The sequence below is a fragment of the Fistularia commersonii genome, chromosome 14 (assembly GCF_037954325.1).
Source record: "Fistularia commersonii isolate RoL2024-O1a breed Wild chromosome 14, RoL_Fcom_v1.0, whole genome shotgun sequence".
Classification (NCBI taxonomy): Eukaryota; Metazoa; Chordata; class Actinopteri; order Syngnathiformes; family Fistulariidae; genus Fistularia; species Fistularia commersonii.
In genome coordinates this window covers 10,207,976-10,225,189 of record NC_141297.1, presented here as the reverse complement: position 1 = coordinate 10,225,189, position 17,214 = coordinate 10,207,976, and the positions used below count along the sequence as shown (strand labels likewise).

At 39.6% G+C, this 17,214-nt stretch overlaps 1 protein-coding gene across 3 annotated transcripts; it reads right to left on the bottom strand.

Moving 5' to 3' along the window:
* Positions 1 to 5,794: 5,794 nt before the first annotated feature.
* borcs6 (BLOC-1 related complex subunit 6) lies at positions 5,795 to 15,785 on the bottom strand. Of its 3 annotated transcripts, none has more exons than XM_086159673.1 (7): positions 15,743 to 15,785; positions 13,927 to 14,516; positions 13,170 to 13,356; positions 12,473 to 12,652; positions 10,515 to 10,678; positions 9,833 to 9,916; positions 5,795 to 9,295 (listed from the first exon to the last, which is right to left on the bottom strand). In XM_086159673.1, exons 2-7 carry the CDS (start codon positions 14,503 to 14,505, stop codon positions 9,170 to 9,172), a joined length of 1,320 nt encoding a protein of 439 aa, XP_086015799.1. In that variant the 5' UTR covers positions 14,506 to 14,516; positions 15,743 to 15,785; the 3' UTR covers positions 5,795 to 9,169. The 3 variants fall into 3 exon arrangements, with proteins under 3 accessions (XP_086015799.1, XP_086015801.1, XP_086015800.1); XM_086159675.1 differs by having other exon boundaries at positions 12,473 to 12,580; XM_086159674.1 differs by lacking the exon at positions 15,743 to 15,785 and adding an exon at positions 15,234 to 15,328 and having other exon boundaries at positions 13,927 to 14,513.
* Between the last annotated feature and the right edge of the window lie 1,429 nt (positions 15,786 to 17,214).

Genomic DNA, 17,214 nt, shown 5'->3' with positions numbered 1-17,214 from the left:
CTGCGTGCCTCACTTAATGGCTCCTCGCAGTCGTTTTATGATTACCAGAAACACGTTACAGTTGTTGACGAAAAACATTATACACATCAGCTAAACTATGTAAATTTCTGTTCATATTTTAAAAGTGTTTGAAAATTTTAATAGTGACTTACGCAGAGACAGCAATACAGTCTCAGTGCATAGCGTCCCATCACAGTTAGCATATTCATTGTGCAATTCCATTGTGGGCTCGGATTGTTGTTGTGTCACTACACGTCTTTTCTTCATATTTGAATGCTAAATGTGATTTTTTTTTCAGCAATTTTGAAAAAAAAAAACAACTAAAAATGGTGAAGTTAAGTGGAAAATAACTTTATAGTACAAATCACTGAAGAAATATAACCATTTAATTAATTTTTTCATTTTACATTTTTTTCTTTCCATGATGACAGGTGAGGCCCGGCCTCTCCTGCCTCTACTGACTGCATGTCACTGTTTCCAAGTATGCAAATGTAAGGAGGTTACAACTTGACCATAGATAAACAAAATAGAGCGTAAACCTATAATGAAGACGTCTTTAATCTATGTATTTTTCATTATTTTTTTGCTACTTTTTTCCCAGTTTTATTTGTCAGGCTTTGGAACCAAAATGTTTCCATTCCATCCTGTGTGTGATTAGATTTAAAACATTTTCCCATTTTCCTGAAAAAACAAAATATGTCAAATTAATCTTTCATCAAAGAGGTGAGTGTGACTTGGGTTCTTAAGATTAATCAAGAGGCTCTACTGAAAGCGACCTTTACAGGCCTGTAGTATCAACTGCTGATTTTGCATGCATTTTCCTCCAGTTCACATACATATAAAGATATCAGAAGTATTCATGGTCAGAGGGAACGAGGGGAAAGGAGCACTCTTGTGGATTTATTGGGTTATAATCAAGCAACTGCTGATGTTTCATGATTAATCACAACCAAACCAAAACATTTAATCTTTTACACCTCAGGCACAATAAGAGATTTCAGATCTCAATGATAATTCCAGCTTAAATATTGCTAAAATTAAATAAATAAATATAAACCAAGGCAGAATGAAAAGGACAGGAAGAAATCGACATCTATTTCAGATGTTGCATATTGTAAGGAATATGAACATATTTTATATAAATATATAATAAAATATAATGAACCCACACAAAACATGAAACTTCACATTGTGAAATTATATTCTTTTGCTTCAACAACCAGCAGGAAACCACCGGTAATAACAAAAGAAAGCATCAGTTAGTAAATATATGACAAACTTCAATTTCCAATCATTTGTACTTACAAAAGACGTTACATTTGGCGGCTGATTGTTGCAGCTGACATGAATTGTCTCCTATCTACTGTAACGTTCACTACCAGTGACATCATGGTGTATTTACTGCCACAGAACTCCAGGCTCTTTACAATTAAACAAACTTACTTTATTTGGTGAGTGAGCAGTTGCAGTTGGAGCAAGACAAACCAGTGGGCTGCATACAGTACATCAAGGGAAGACGACGCTGTATTGGCATAGCCATTTGGCTCGAGAAACACTATATTGACCTTTAACGACAGACAGCAAGGGAGGGAACTACAGCTGTGCCAAACTTGCTCTGTGCACAGCAGTAACTCAAATGCAGGGTCTGATCTTTTCTGTTTCTGAAATGAGAAATGTACTCTGCCATGAATAAATTTTGTTGAGCTGGCTTCTTTTGGTTAACTGTCTTTATCTAAAGACCATGAGAGTTACATTTGGCAATTGGTGCCTTCTTGATATTATATTAGTTGTTTAGTGGAGCCTAGTTTACACATGATAATTTGATAATAAAGGAACCTGGTAAAATAAGGATTACTTCATAAAACCAGGGCATTACACAACCCGGAAAGAGAATTAACAGGTTGAATTGAGGATTACCAAATATATGAGCAGGAGAGGGGACATTTGGTGTTTAGGGCAGAACAGCTTTTGGTGGACCATTGCATCCACTTTCCGTAATATAACTGGTCCAATTTAAGAATTGTTGGAACTTACATTATTTGACATTTTATGTCATCAAGATTGCTTGCTTGATATGACAAGTGTCACAATGATTACATTATCAATGACCCCCAAAAATGTGACATTTCTGTAATATTTATTTATTTTATAACAAAATTGATCAACTTTTTCAGGTGTTTCAAAAGGGATAGGTAGCCTGCAAATGAAAGTCATAAAAAAATGCCCGGGAATGCCTGAAACACATAATTTATATTACCTATACATATTACCAATGTGCATTTGCAGTTGCCAGTGGTGAGGTAAAGTATTCACACACAAACAAAAACACACACAGAAGTGAGATGTTTTTATTTTTGTTTCTTTGTTGGTTTTATTTCTACTTTTCCAGTTTACCTGTTGAAGGAAAAAATCATGGAAATTTGGTGAGGGAAAATTAGTTGTTTACAAAAAATACTTGTGAGAAAGTCAACACATGATTTCGTTCATTCATTCATTATCTATACTGCTTATCCAATGCTCAGGGTCATGGTGGGACTGGAGCCTAGCCTAGCTGAAACAAGGTGAGAGGCTGGCATACCCTGACATTGATCATATTGCTACATATAGACACAAATAACCATTCACTCTTAATTACATGCATGGGTCGAAGAAGGGGAGGAAGAGGGCGTGCTCAGAAGCACAGAGAGAAGAGGAAAGGCGAGAGTCTGGGACTGCGAGTAGGAACTTTGAATATCCGGACAATGATTGGAAAAGGTAGAGTTGTTTGGCATGATGCAGAGAAGGAAGGTGGATATCCTGTGGGTCGGACCAGATGGAAGGGTAGTAAGACTAGAAGCTTAGGAACAGGTTTTAAGTTGTACTATCATGGTACTGACAGGAAGTGAAATGGAGTAAAAGTTATCTTGAAGGAGTTTGTGAGGAATGTTATGGAGGTGAAAAGGATGCCGGCTAGACTTACGAGTCCAAAACTGGAAATTGGAGGTGTGATGCTCAATGCTGTTCATGCCTATGCCCTGCAGGTGGGACGTGAGTTAGAGGAGAAGGAGAAGTTCTGGAATGAGTTAGATGAAGTGATGCAGAATACACCCGGTGACAGTGGTAACTGGTGCAGACTTAAACGGACATGTTGGTGCAGGAAATAGAGGTGATGAAGAAGGGATGGGCAGATTTTGTATCCAGGATAGGAACACAGAGGGACATATGGTGATAAACTTTTTAAAAGGGATGGAAATGAGTGTAGTAAATACTTTTTTCTAGAAAAGACAGGAACATAAGGTAACTTAGAAGAGCGGAGGTAGGAGCACGCAGATAGATTTCATCTCACACAGGCGAGGTAAACTGAAAGAGATCAGTGACTGTGAAGTAGTTGTAGGTGAGAGTGTAGCCAGACAGCATAGGATGGTGGTCTGTAGGATGCCTCTGGTGACAAGAAATATCAAGAGGACAAGGGCGGAGCAGAGGACAAAGTGGTGGAAGCTGAAAAGGGAGGAGTGTTGTATGCTTTTGAGGGAGGTGTTGAGAAAGGCTCTGGGTGGTCAGGGAGAGCTTCCAGATGACTGGACAACTACAGCTAATGTGATCAGGCAGACAGGTAGGAGGGTATTTGGTGTATTGTCCGGAAGGAAAGTAGATAAGGAGATTTGGTGGTGGAATGAGGAAGTGCAGTATATACAGAGAAAGCGGTTGGCAAAGAAGCAGTGGGGCACTAAGGGGACTGTGAGCGTAAGGTAAAGATAGAGGTAGCAAAGGTAAAACAAAGGGCATACAATGACTTGTAGAGGGTAGAAGAGGTGACTATTGTAGACCACAAAGTAGCAGATTAGTAAAAGTGAAGTGAGGAAGGCATTGAAGAAGATGAAAAGTGGAAAGGCAGTTGATCCTGATAATATACCTGTAGAGGTATCAAAATGTAAAGGAGAGGCAGAGTTTCTGACTAGATTACTCAACAGGATCTTAGAGAGTGAGAAGATGCCTGAGGAATGGAGAAGCGTGATGGCCCATTTTAAGAATAAGGGGGAAGTGCAGAATTGAGGTAACTATAGAGCCATACAATGAAATTATGGGAAAGAGTGGTGTAAACTAGACAGAGAGCAGAAGTCAGTATTTGTCAACAGCCGTATGGCTTTATGCCTAGAAAGTACTACAGATGCATTATTTTTGCTGTGAGAATGCTAACAGAAGTACAGAGAAGGTCATGCTTATGTAGACCGAGAAAAAGCACTTGACAGGGTTCTGGGAGAGGAACACTGGTATTGTATATGGAAGTCTGGACTGGCAGAGAAGTTTGTTAGACTGGCGCAGGACATTTATGCTAGCTGTGAGAGAGTGGTGAGGTCTGCTGTCGGTGTAACAGAGAATTTCAAGTTGGAGGTTCATCAGGGATCATCTGAGCCCCTTCTTGTTTGCAATGATTATGGACAGGCTGACGGATGAGGTTAGACAGGAATCTCCATGGACTATGATGACCGTGATGACATTGTGATCTGTAGTGAGAGCAGAGAACAGGCTGAGCAAAATCGAGGGAGATGGAGGTATGCTCTGGAGAGGAGGGGAATGAAGGTTAGTCGCAGCAAGAATATATGTGTGTCAATATGAGGATGCTGGGTGGAACGGTGAAGTTACAGGGAGTGGAGATCAAGAAGTGGGAGGATTTCAGGTACTTAGGGTCAACAGTCTAGAACAACGGGGAGTGTGGAAAAGAGGTAAAGAAATAGGTTCAAGCTGGTTGGAATGGGTGGAGAAAAGTGTCAGGGGTACCATGCGATAGAAGACTATCAGCCAGAAAGAAAAGGAAAGGTGTACAAGACAGTGGTGAGAACAGCAGTGCCGTATGTCCTAGAAACAGTTACAATGATGAAAAGACAGGAGGCAGAGCTAGAGGTTGCAAAGATGGAGATGCTGAGGTTCTCTTTGGGAGTGACAAGGATGGATAGAATTAGGAATGAGTCTATCAGAGGAACAACATATGCAAGACGTTGCAAAAAGAAACATGTCTTTTCTTTTCCTTTTTAATGGTAATGAATCAGCTGTGATAAACATTTTTTGGTCCACTAGAATGAGTCCATCAGAGGAACAGTACATGTTAGATGTTTTGGAGAGAAGGTCAGAAAAGCCAGACGGAGATGGTGCGGATATGTACGGGGAGGGATAGTGAATATTGGTAGACGGATACTGGAATTGGAGCTGCCAGGCAGAAGATGTTGAGGAAAACCAAAGAGAAGATTTATTGATGTATTGAGGGAGTAAGTTAGTTTGTGTGAAAGGGGAGGATGCAGAGATTAGGGGGTAGATGGAAAACGTTGATTCGCTTTGGCAACCCCTGAAGGGAAAAGTCGCAATGGGGAAGAAGAAGATTCACATGCATGGGCAATTTAAAGGTCTTCAATGAACCTACTGCATGTTTTTGGACTGTGGGAGGAAACCGTAGAACCCAGAGGAAACCCACGCAAACACAGGGAAAGATGCAAACTCCACACTAAAAGCCCCCTGTTGAATCGAACCGGGCAACTACTTCCTGTGGAAGCAAGGCTCATAGGATTACGCAGACAGTAATATTTCTATGAATACAAATTTTGATTTAAAATATTTCAACTTACACATGATATGTTATCCAAACAACATCATATTTGATTTGGATTCATATAATGATCAAGAACCATGAGCTTCATGGCATAGCTATTGAGTAAGATTGCTGTGTATTTCTACCTTTTAAAGTTACCAGTAATGCCTCCTTTCCATTCCTAACATTCTCGAAGCAGTATCACATGAAAAAAAAAGAAATGAAATCTTGATTTGATGCTCATTATTTATTTTCATTAAAATATACACTCAAGACAAAGCGTATCTAAATCATTTTCAATTAGAGAAAGATATTTACACAGGTGCATCAGATTGTAAATCATAAATGAACAAGAAATTGACATTTGCTCACACTTGCTTTTTTTTCCTCCATCTCGGAAATCTCACACCACAACTGAACACTCATTACAGTATTTCTGAATAAAAAAACAAAGCCCAATTCATCAGCAAATGAGTATTTTCTCATTCTGGGGATGCATTTTCAAATGGGTAACACCTGGGGGAGGCAGGATAATCACAAGAAAAATCAAAAATCCATTCAGGTACTTGAGATGAATGACAAGCCATTAAACACATCTTGTATTGTCTTTTTGTTTCCCATGGATTACTCAAACACTTCAGCTTACAAGGTCAAGGAAAGCAAAGTATTATTATTATTATCATTAAAGAGATAAATGAAATCACAGCTATGGTAAAGTCGATTTGAGAGCTAAATCAGTTTGAGTTGAGACTATGAGTCATCCTGCTACCAAATACTGGTCATCGGAAAGATGGTCATCTGAAAGATTTTTTTTTTTTTTCAAAAGCTTCATATTTAAGCTAATCTATTTCAGCTATGTTTCAAATATGATGGCAGTATTGCTCTGATTATGTGAACATGATGAAATATCCCTAACTCCACTTCATTTGTTTTTTTCGACTCATGGACAAAAAGTGCTGGACAAGTCTGGAGCCTTCAAATTCAGAAACTGATCACATCACATCAATACAATTTCATAGTATTTGCCAAGGAACAAAAACGAGTTAAAGCACCAATTCCAGTGCATGTACTATAGTCTACTTTTAGGCCAGCAGCCATTAGAGCCATTGTATCCTCATAAAATAAATTATAAAGCTCCATGAGATCATATGTCTTCAGGCTGGTTAAGTATGAGCTGATTGACACTGAAGTCATTCTGTGTCGGCTGCTTTCATTACTAAATAAATAAATAAAAGAATGCTCACTTTCTTATCTATTAAATGCGCGATGAGTGCTAGGAGTATGATTCTTGCAGTGGGAACGCACAGTGAAGTGTCAGCTGCAAGTTCCTGCAATAGGAATTCATCGTCTGTGTCCTTGAATTATGTTGTAATGTCTGATTGAGGATTAACAGGCACCTTGAGTTCTCCTTGGCTGGCGAAATGCCAACAATAATTCTTCTTGAGGAGTGAAATGGATTCAAAAGGGTTTCTTTTTTTCCCCAAAGTGACTGCATCAAGGCTGAGCAATACACAGTTTCACCTTTTTTCAAATGCCTTAGCTTGAGTATGATATGCTATCTTTTTTCTCCACATATGGAAAACCCTGGAGTGCAGTGACACTATGACGTGAGATTGTAAATCAGATGACACAAGGTTGAAAAAGCAAGATTGAAATAACCTACATTCTTTTGAGAGGTAGCCTCAAGCAGCGTTTGAGCAACATATTGGAACCCTTCAACTCGGTGCTTTGAATGCTCAGTGTTTGCACACATCAGTTCCCCGCTAGAGATGCAGTGTTAATGAGAAATGCGTGGAGAACTGGAATAAATAAACACATTAAAGTAAAAAAAAATGAACTTACATGATCCTCCCTGAACACAGCATGTTACCTCTGTTGCATAAGATTAAAAAATAGACTTTCTATCTCTGTCCAGTAAACAGTTTTCTGAGCAGTTCATACAAGCGTCTGTGAAAGTGAGAAGAGAGATAGAGAGAAACGTCGCCCCCATGAGGGGAGGAGAGGCGAGTGCACTCACAATAAAGTGGCCGGACGAAAAAAAACAACAAAACAAAATAGATTTCTTCCTTGGTCTGCAGAGTTAACACACATTTGGAAAGATCTGTTGGTATGCTTGTTGTGTTTTTGTGTCTTTGTGTTGCACAGATATATTCTTGCATCCTTTCACAACCCAACTAATTCATAACTATGCAATCTGCCTCTGATATCACAAATACTGAATCAAAATTGTCATGCTGCCATTAAAGCAACAAAGTGATTAATTTATACAGTTACTTTTTTTCATAATTTTTGTGATTTATTTGCTCTGAATGCAGACCATTATTTTCCCAAATTGTCTGGTTATGCTGACTGTAGATATACAAATGAAAGTAAGAATTTCAATGGTTCCTGTGACAGAGGACTCGTCAAAGCAAGAGAAAAGGAAGGTTATCATTTTACTTACTTTGAGCTTTGAAGAAATATAAAGGAATCTTTATGAATAAACAATCAAAATCTTTGGCAGCCATGTGTAATGTCTTTTACAATTGCAAAGTGTGGTATTCCTGATCTTATAAAATTGCTGCATCATGAGATGCTTGGACTGAGGGAATCACTGCTTGGAAATATAAATTTCTGTACAAGCTCCATCAGGATCATTAGATTCCTCATTTGAGTCTCACCACCATCAGCTGGGGTTTCTTCCATCTTGTCCTTTTTACTTGTTTCTTCACAAACATCCTCCTATTCTGGCTTTAGCACCAATTCTGACTTGCTCTCATTGGGTTCATTATTTGGTCACTAAATTAAATTTATTGATCCCAAAATTGCAGCTACATTATCATTTAAAATTAATTGCCAAGACCTGTAAATCAATAATGTGAGTTTAATGGATAAACCAGAAAGCTTGACAATGAATGATAATAATGGTATAATTTTCACACAACAACATCAGATAAGTGCAGTATGATTGTGAATTGCGTCTGAGAGTGTATAAATAAAAGTATAAATAAAAAACAGTTGTCTGGTTTCACTTTTTGATACCAACTAATAATGAACAGGTACACTGTTATTTACTGATGGACATTATCTGCCAGGTGGATAAGGAATACAAAGATAAGAACCACTAGTAATACTTCAGAATTAGAGATTTTATGCAGAATATGGAATGCTTTCCAAAAAGTACTTTTACCATTTCCCATTTATCTTAATTTTGTTCCACCACCTGTGATTCACAAATTCATAAGCAGAATAGCCTATACCTCAGATCAAATGCTATCTGCGCATCACAAATGTGTGTGTGTGTGTGTGTGTGTGTGTGTCTGTGTGCGGGTGTGTGTCTGTCTCCAAGATATGACTCAAGTTTTGTTACAGAACTTCATTAGTAAAAGGGAGGATTTTAAAAGCCTGAAGCTTTGCCTTAAGAGTGAACAAGCGCACAAATCGAATCAAACACGGTCATCTTCAGTGAAGAGCAAGCGTATGGACAACAGACGCCAATCATTCAGCATGCCAACACAACGCTTCAAGGAGCCCAGAGTTGCTGCAGAATGGACCCCCAGCAGGATGTTGGGGCATTACTGTGTGTACCCATAGGATGCAGGGATGTGTTTCTGTACCACATGGGTTGAGTTACTTGCAGATTGCTTCCAGAGCATCCAAAGTACGTTTGATGTCACGGATCTGTGAAGCCAGTGAGTGGATGGGCTGCATGGAACGATCCAACTCCTCACATCGAGCCATTAAGGTGTACATGCCCTAAAAATATCAAAATACATGTCTGGCTATGACAAAGCTAAATCACATCGAACACATTTAAATCTAAAATGAGACCTTTCTCTCATTTACCAGGTTAATGATTAAACTATCCAAAATTTTACTGACATTTCTCCATGTCTGTCCTCTACCAATGTCTTTGTCCTACAAAACTTTTTGTTGAAGGATTTATTTTATTGTGATCTTTAAGTTGCATCTGTAAAACCTCTTGCTGAAACCAATCTGTCATCAGTCAATTATGTGGCAGGGACTGAATGCAATTCGGCATCTTGACACTGTAACAACAATTGGCTTTGATTCTAAACAGTCAATGTGAATGCTGTGACAAACAAAGAAAAGGAAAGACTAATTCTCCAGAAACAGTTGTTTCTTTAGGTGAAATGTTTGTTATGGAGATAATTACATTGTAGCTCAGAGGAACACCTAGTACAACAGATCACAGTATCTACTGACAATTAAGGCAGTTCTGAGAGCTACCAGCTAATTGAGACACATAACATAAAATATATGATCCGTCACCTTTATACTCATGTCCACAGACTCTCCAAGGCTGTCGACTGAGTCTCTGTAGGTTTGGATGTAGCCAACACTCAGAGCTGTCATCTGTTTGAGAGGACAGACACAGAGATCACAAACCGAACCAAATAGAGCTGAGCGAAGCAGTAAGTCTGTGAGACTCACACTGTAGAAGTGTGTGACTGTATATATAAATAAAGATTTGATGGATCTTGGTTTCTGTTTTTTCTCACAGTAAGTATTTTCTTCACAAATTGACTTGATGTTTAAGAAAACTGTCTCTTTAATCACACAGTAAAATGACACAAAAGAAATAACCAAAGATCTATCGAAAAATAGACTAAAACTATAAAAACACTATGAAACAAACATAAGAGATGGAATGACCAGAAAATTTGCTCCCCGCCCCCCCCCCAAAAAAAACAATGGCTCTAATGAGAGTATTTAACTAAAGCTTAATAAGAAAATATGCAGGAAATTTTTAATAAAATGATTACTAAAACTATTAGTGATGCTTAGTGGTACATTCAAAAGCTATAAAAGTAGAATCAAATGACTAAAAAATCAATAATTGCCATTCGTGCTTTTCACGACATTGAAAGATGTCTTATATAACTATGTACTGAAAATCGTGATAAACATGGTTTTGTATTCTACTACTAAACCGAAATTCTTCAAAACTCACATTCTGGATGGTTCCATTGAGGCTTCGCATCATCATCTCGACGCTGTGCGCTACTTCCTGGGTGTGTCTCTGAAGGTCCAATAGGACAACAGGATCAATGGGTGGGATATCTGCAGGTCTCCTCGTCAACCCACGACTCCGGTAAATGGGTCCTGAACAATCCGCTGGGGGTAAAAAAAAAACAAAAACAAAAAAAAAAAACACACACAACGTGGGTAAGATGATGGAACAAACAGAAACACGATGATAGCCCTGAGATATACACAGGCTGGAAGTGTCTAGAATGAAATGTAGACTCATATGAAAATAAAATAAATCACCAAAGAAAACAAATAACATATTGAAAGAAAAGGAGTACTGTTCTGATTTGTAAAAACACCAGCCCCTGTGTAAACATAGTCCCCAAACAAATAAATAAACCTTTACCCTAGTCAACAACTCTCAGAACACATAAGCACTAGTGGCCTGCGGTTAAAAATGTTTCCATGTCCAAAAGTGATTACTGTCCAGCAACTGCAAGGCCACTCCAATCCTTCCAGTCTTAACAAAGTCTGAGTCATCCATCCTAATTTAATAAGCAGGTAGGGGGAATGAGCTGCCACCGAGGCCATATTGGCTGTGTTTAAATTGAGTGGCCAGTTCAGCTGATGCTCTAATCCAGGGGGGTTTATCGCACAGGGAAGGGCAGCAGTTCAGTACCTTTCAGCTGACAGTGCGGTGTTTGTTTTTGGGTGGATTCAGTCAATATGCCCAAGCTTAAATAGCTCCTTTCATTGCTGAAATTGTTGTTTATGTGCCTTTAGAGAACCTTTAACTCTTTTCATTTCAATTCTGCAGGGAGCCTGATGCAAATTCTTGGCAGTTTCATTAAAAATAAATGGAAAGCAGGAGAATGGGAGGTTGGGGGGGTCTGTTAAGATCTCAAATGAAAAGCTGGAATTCCTTCAAGAAAGAAAGGTTAAATCACCTTTTCTTTCCACCTTTTTTTTTGTAACTGGTCTACAAATTCAAAATTAAGTACTTCATTTTTATTATTTATAGAATGTATCTGTGATTCATTGATTTCAGCTTGCAGGGTCAACTTTGTTTTCTCTCATTTTATAGTTCCTACCAACTTCTTTTTCCCATAGGAAAGGAAAAAAAGGAGAAAAACAGGGGAAAAACTGGAAACATAGGGGGAAACACTGAAACCTGGGTAATATATTCATGTACCACGCATGGTTCACCATACTAACAGGACATGATGATCTGTTGTCATGGTGATGCTTAGTAAGCCATGAATTTGAGAGGTACAAAATGCTCGACTTGAAGTCAGTATTCACCTTGTAGGTTCGAGGAAGATTCTAAACTGCGTAAGTTCACACTGACTTTTCAAAACTCCCCAAAAATGGGGAAACATTTTAAAAGAATTGTCATTAATGTTATTAGCTTCAATGTGTTTGACCAACACCTAAGTCGCATCATGTTTTCACCTTTTCAGGCAAGACATGATATGACACAAAATTAATTACAAAATGATAAATTTGACTTATGCTGTAACAGAAATACACAAACTGAGCTCTGCGGTAAGAGTGCATCCTGTATAAATATTATTTTAAAAAAATAAAAAGAAAGATAATTTAGTCTTGTTATACATTCCCATCACAATCTTTAAAATAGGTATATAAAATAAAGCAAATATTATCCAGGGAAACACCGATAAGCACACAATGAGAAAGTTGATGAAAAATATTCTTAAAATCTGACATAATATGAACACAATATACAATACAAAAAAGGCATCTGTTAGCAGTTGTTTCATGAAAAACTCAATGGATATATGCCAGCAGACTGTCTGAAGTACACCATTTTGCCTTTATTGAATATTTCAAGTGCATCATTTGTAGTAATGAAAAAATAAAGAATGACTTTATATATTTGACCAAAATCGTTTCATTTTCTCTGACTCTTATACTCACAATCGCTGCAGTCCAGACTGGGCTTGGAGCTCATCTTGATCTTCTGTTCAAGGTTCTTGGTAATGAAGTTGGTCAAATCTCCATCATGGCTGACCGTCCCCTCCAGTTCTAGAGCAGAGGAGATGGTGGCCCGTCGGCCTTCTGACTGGCCACCTCTACCAGCCCCTCGGGCTGATGAAGCTGTTGGAAATATGCTCAGATGTTGCATTACATAAACAATAAATATAATGATTTAAATTGAATATGGAAAAAGCTAGGGGTCAGTACACATGTCAAAACTTAATAGAAAACAAATATCTCACTGGTCCTTTATTATCTCAAAATTACTCTGCACAATTTAACTGTCTGCATCCTGAAACATAATTGTCAGTTTAAGTATTGTTTATTTGGCATTGTTTTTTGACTGCAATATTCAAGAAATACGCTAATATTGAAAAAGACATTATCTGAAGTGCTTTAGGAATTTGTGAAAATTTAGAAAGCAAAAGGTCAGCACAATGACATGTTAAATTTGTTAACATGCAATAACAGGCAATCAAATACTGATGGATTAATGACTCCTGATGGCAAAGGTTATTATGCTGTGTATTTGGAATGTCTACTGTGTCAATTAGAAGCCAAGAATTTTTTCCACATCACCCAGCTCTGGTAAACACTCCGCTTCAAAAACAGAGAGTAGGGTGGAAGCAATGTTTACCTCCGCAAGCTTGGCTGATTTCATCCAGGCTCTTACTGTCTTGCATTCCCCGGACATTGCGGACCCACACCTGAGCCATTATGTGAGGGGGGCAAGGGACATCATCAGAGGGAAGAAGAGGAGGCGGAGGAGAAGAGGAGGAGGCGGTGCTGGGGCTTGGTGCTGAGGAGGAGTAGTGTCGTAGAGACTAGAAAGTAGGAAGGAGAGAGGAGTTAAATGACAGACTTGCGACACCAAATGAGACTGGCTCCACGCAACAATCTGGCTTTCAGATGGAGTCAGTGAAGTCAATTGAAACATGCTGCAGTCTCACCCGTGAGGCCATTTCATAGCAGTTACATCCAGATGGCTCAGGGTCATTTGCTTGTAATGTAATGTTTTGTTTGAGCTACTCGTGTGCATTCACCTTACATCTGTTAATCTATGCTCCACTTACACAAGCACAACCGCAAACATAATGCATGTAAACTTGTTAGGAACTGATCCGCTTCCCTTAACAACCTGTGTTTCATTCTGTTATTTCCTTTTGTTCACCCTACCCTCTGTACTCTCAAATAGTCCGATAAATTTGAAAACAAACCTATTACAAATGCAAATTTTACATACTTTCATTTTTTTCATCCGCTTGGTAATTTGGATCTTCCCAGACTTTATGTAACATTACACAGCCTCTCAAGATCACCTTATGTCTGAAATCTGTTTATTACATCAAGCTTTAAATCTAGCACTTGAGTAAAAACTTAGCGTGAGCACTCACCTCTACTTCTTTTTTCTCTTCTGCATGCAGATCCCACCACTTTTTTTTATTTTTTTCATCCTCTTCCTCATCTTGTTTCTCCTTCTCTCCATCTTTCTCTTCCTGTAGGCCATCAACGGCACCATCCACAGTTTCACTTTCAGTATCTCGGTCTCTATGGGATGAGTATTCAGTTTGTGCTTCCTGCTTCAGGGCTGCATCCAGAAGCTTGGCATTATTGGAGGATGAATACATTGCTGTGTCTTTAGGGCATGAATCAGTGCCTCCTGTACATGAGGCTCCAGGAGGGGAGGGGTCCATCTGATGATGGGAGTCTAATAATAAAGTATCTGTTCTCACATTGTAGTCCATGTGTGTGTCGAAACAAACGTCGCCATCACAATCTCTGTTCTCCCCACCGATGTGGTTGTGTGTATTTTTGAGGGACCTGCACTCTAGTTCCTCAGTGGGACACATCTCTCTAATCCCCGCACATTTCCCTGAGATTGGCACAGCAGGGTTGTTTGCAGGAGAGATGGGCATTACATCTCCATTAGCCGATTCTGGCACATCAGTGCCAATTACAGGGGAGAGACTCATCCCTCCACCTGCTGGAGAAGGAGAAAACTTAACTACAGGTTTATCTGAAAAGGCAGATTAAATTGTGCCCGTGTTATAGAAAACGTCAGAAATCAATTGGAAAAAAAACAACAAAAAAGCGTCCTCTTGCATACATCTAAATCTGAAACAGACCATTCTGATCAGATCTCTCCAGATCCGCTTTTTATCTACCTGCATTTCTAAATATAATAGTCATTATAAAATGTTTAGGTCCAGGGTCAAACTGCAATAAACATCTATCTGTTGACAATGTAATTTGTTTAAACCTGTTTTCTTTTCTCAATTAAAAAGAATAGCAATGTTAAAACTGTAAATTAGACCATTTTAATCAATTAAATATAAACGTCTTGTAATGCTTTAGGCTATTCCTGTGTTATTCTTAAACCTATTTGCTTATGTTTGGCTCAGGTTTTAAAGGGGTAACCGATGAGCTCATTTTTTTTCTACGACTTCAAAATAATTAAAACGATTTACAGAAGGGGGGGGGAATTATTTTCATGATCGGTGCATGCTACATCACACTTGACAGCAGTGGAAACAATTAACGTGCAGTGTGTAACGATAACCGAACCCCGCAGAACTTGATGTGCTACAAAACAGACGTCATTTTCAGCAACATACGCCACATAATGTAAAAATATATAAGCCCAGTCCACAATTGAACTCCAGGGACATGTTACGCAGATTAATGTCGCCGGGAGTTTCACCTCAAGATCTCTGATCTGAACCTACGAGGAAGATTCATGTCGTAGGATTGTAAGCAGCTCAATATAAGACGCGTAGCTCTCGTTGTTTAACAATGTGTAAGAATTTGCCTTCCTTCCTCTGGATCAGCTGTTCAACAGCTGTTGTTAAGGGGACAAGTGAGCTATTCATTGACGCTAGTATTAAAAGTGTGAAATGACGCAGAGTTCGATTATTTGGCTTGGGGCTGCTTCAGAAGTAGTGGATTTTGTTAAAACGGTCGTGCAAGCGTAGAGGTGTGTAAAAACAACGCAGAAAGGGGGAAGTGAAGCTAAGGAAGTGGTAGCTATCTTGCTAGCTGTCAGCGACTGTTGTCAAAAGATCATAGTGCAGCTAAGCTAAAGCGCCCTTCTCAGCCAGAAATTCCTATTTTTAAATAAATCATTCAATACTAAAAGGGCCCCTAGGTCTACATTTATCTCCTGGTAATACATATTTCATAGGATATGTTTTTATTAAATTAAACACTCACCCGTGCAGCTTCTGTCTTGAAAAAAAAACGAGTCCGGTCTGAAAATATTTCCCCCTCAAGTACACAGAGAAAGGTTCCGCATTGGCGAGTAGGGAACGCATGTGCCAGTGCATTAAAAAAAAGAAATGTAAAAAGTCGTTTAATGTATGTATATAATGCATATATGTATATATATATATGTGTGTGTGTGTGTGTGTGTGTGTGTGTGTGTGTGTGTGTGTGTGTGTATACATGTATACACACACACACACACACGCACACACTCATTCATACAAATATATACATATATATATATATATGTAGCCCATGGTAGAGGCAACAGTCCCTGAACCTGGGGGTGTGGCTGCTTTACTTCTGGGCTGGTTTTGAGGATCCTGGGTTCAGATGTGCGTCATATCTGTATGGGGCCAACCTATCCCTATGGAGGACCACCCATCTTTCCCTTGGAGGCAGCTGGACCCTATATACCACCTCCCCCAGCCTCACCAGTACCTCACAACCCCCAATACCCCCCAACCAACCCTGCTCGTCGCTCTGAAGATGTAAAGGAGTTGTTCGAATCTTGCACGTTCCCAGATGTTCACACATACTTGAAAACACACCTGACTCAATGTTCCTTTGTTGGTCACTGTGGATGACCTCCAGTGCCCAAAACCTGTTAAAATTCTCTCCACTGGGGCATCTGCAACAGTCCCTGCCTCCTGGTCTGGTATGACACATGCCTCTGGCCATTTTGTAAAATACTCCACAACATAACGGTTGCCTTTGTCTGTGCGAGGAAATGGACCCATTATGTCCACTGACACCCTCTCCATGAGCATGTAAACACCCAGTAACCTTATTTCACTGTGGCCTCTGTCTGGACTCCACCCACTGCAGTGTTTGTCTCGGGTCAGCATCGTGTTCCTGCTGTGCTTTCCAGTCGGGTGCCTCCACAAACTGCATCTCGCTGCAGATAGGCCCTTCTCCATCCTGCATGGGGTCTTGCTCTCCCGCATGGAGCTCTCTGGCAAGTCCCTCTTGTCACAGTACTGACAGCCATTGGCAGCGCAGAGTATGCCGGGACATGTCAGCATTTCCATGCGGATTTCCAGCTCTGCACTCCACTTGGAAGACACATGGTGCCAGTTCTTCCTGCCAGCGTGCAATTTGCCCCTCTGGTTCTTTGAAGGACCTCAACCGCTGAATGGCATAGTGATATATTCGGACAGTGAAGGGCAGGGAGTACAGATAGTATCAGAAGTGGCTCTATCAAGAGCGAAGAGTTCTCTCCATATGCTCTTCCGCCTTGTTGAAAGTTTTACTGAAATATGCCAGAACTTTCTCCCCCTGAGCCTCTACCTGGCTTAACACTGCCCCCCTCCCAACGTTGCTGGTATCTGTGTCCAGAATGAATGTCAGATTAGGGTTCGGGGGAACAAGGATAGGCCTTCTTCAAGCAATCGAATGGTTGCACACACTCAGCGTCCCGG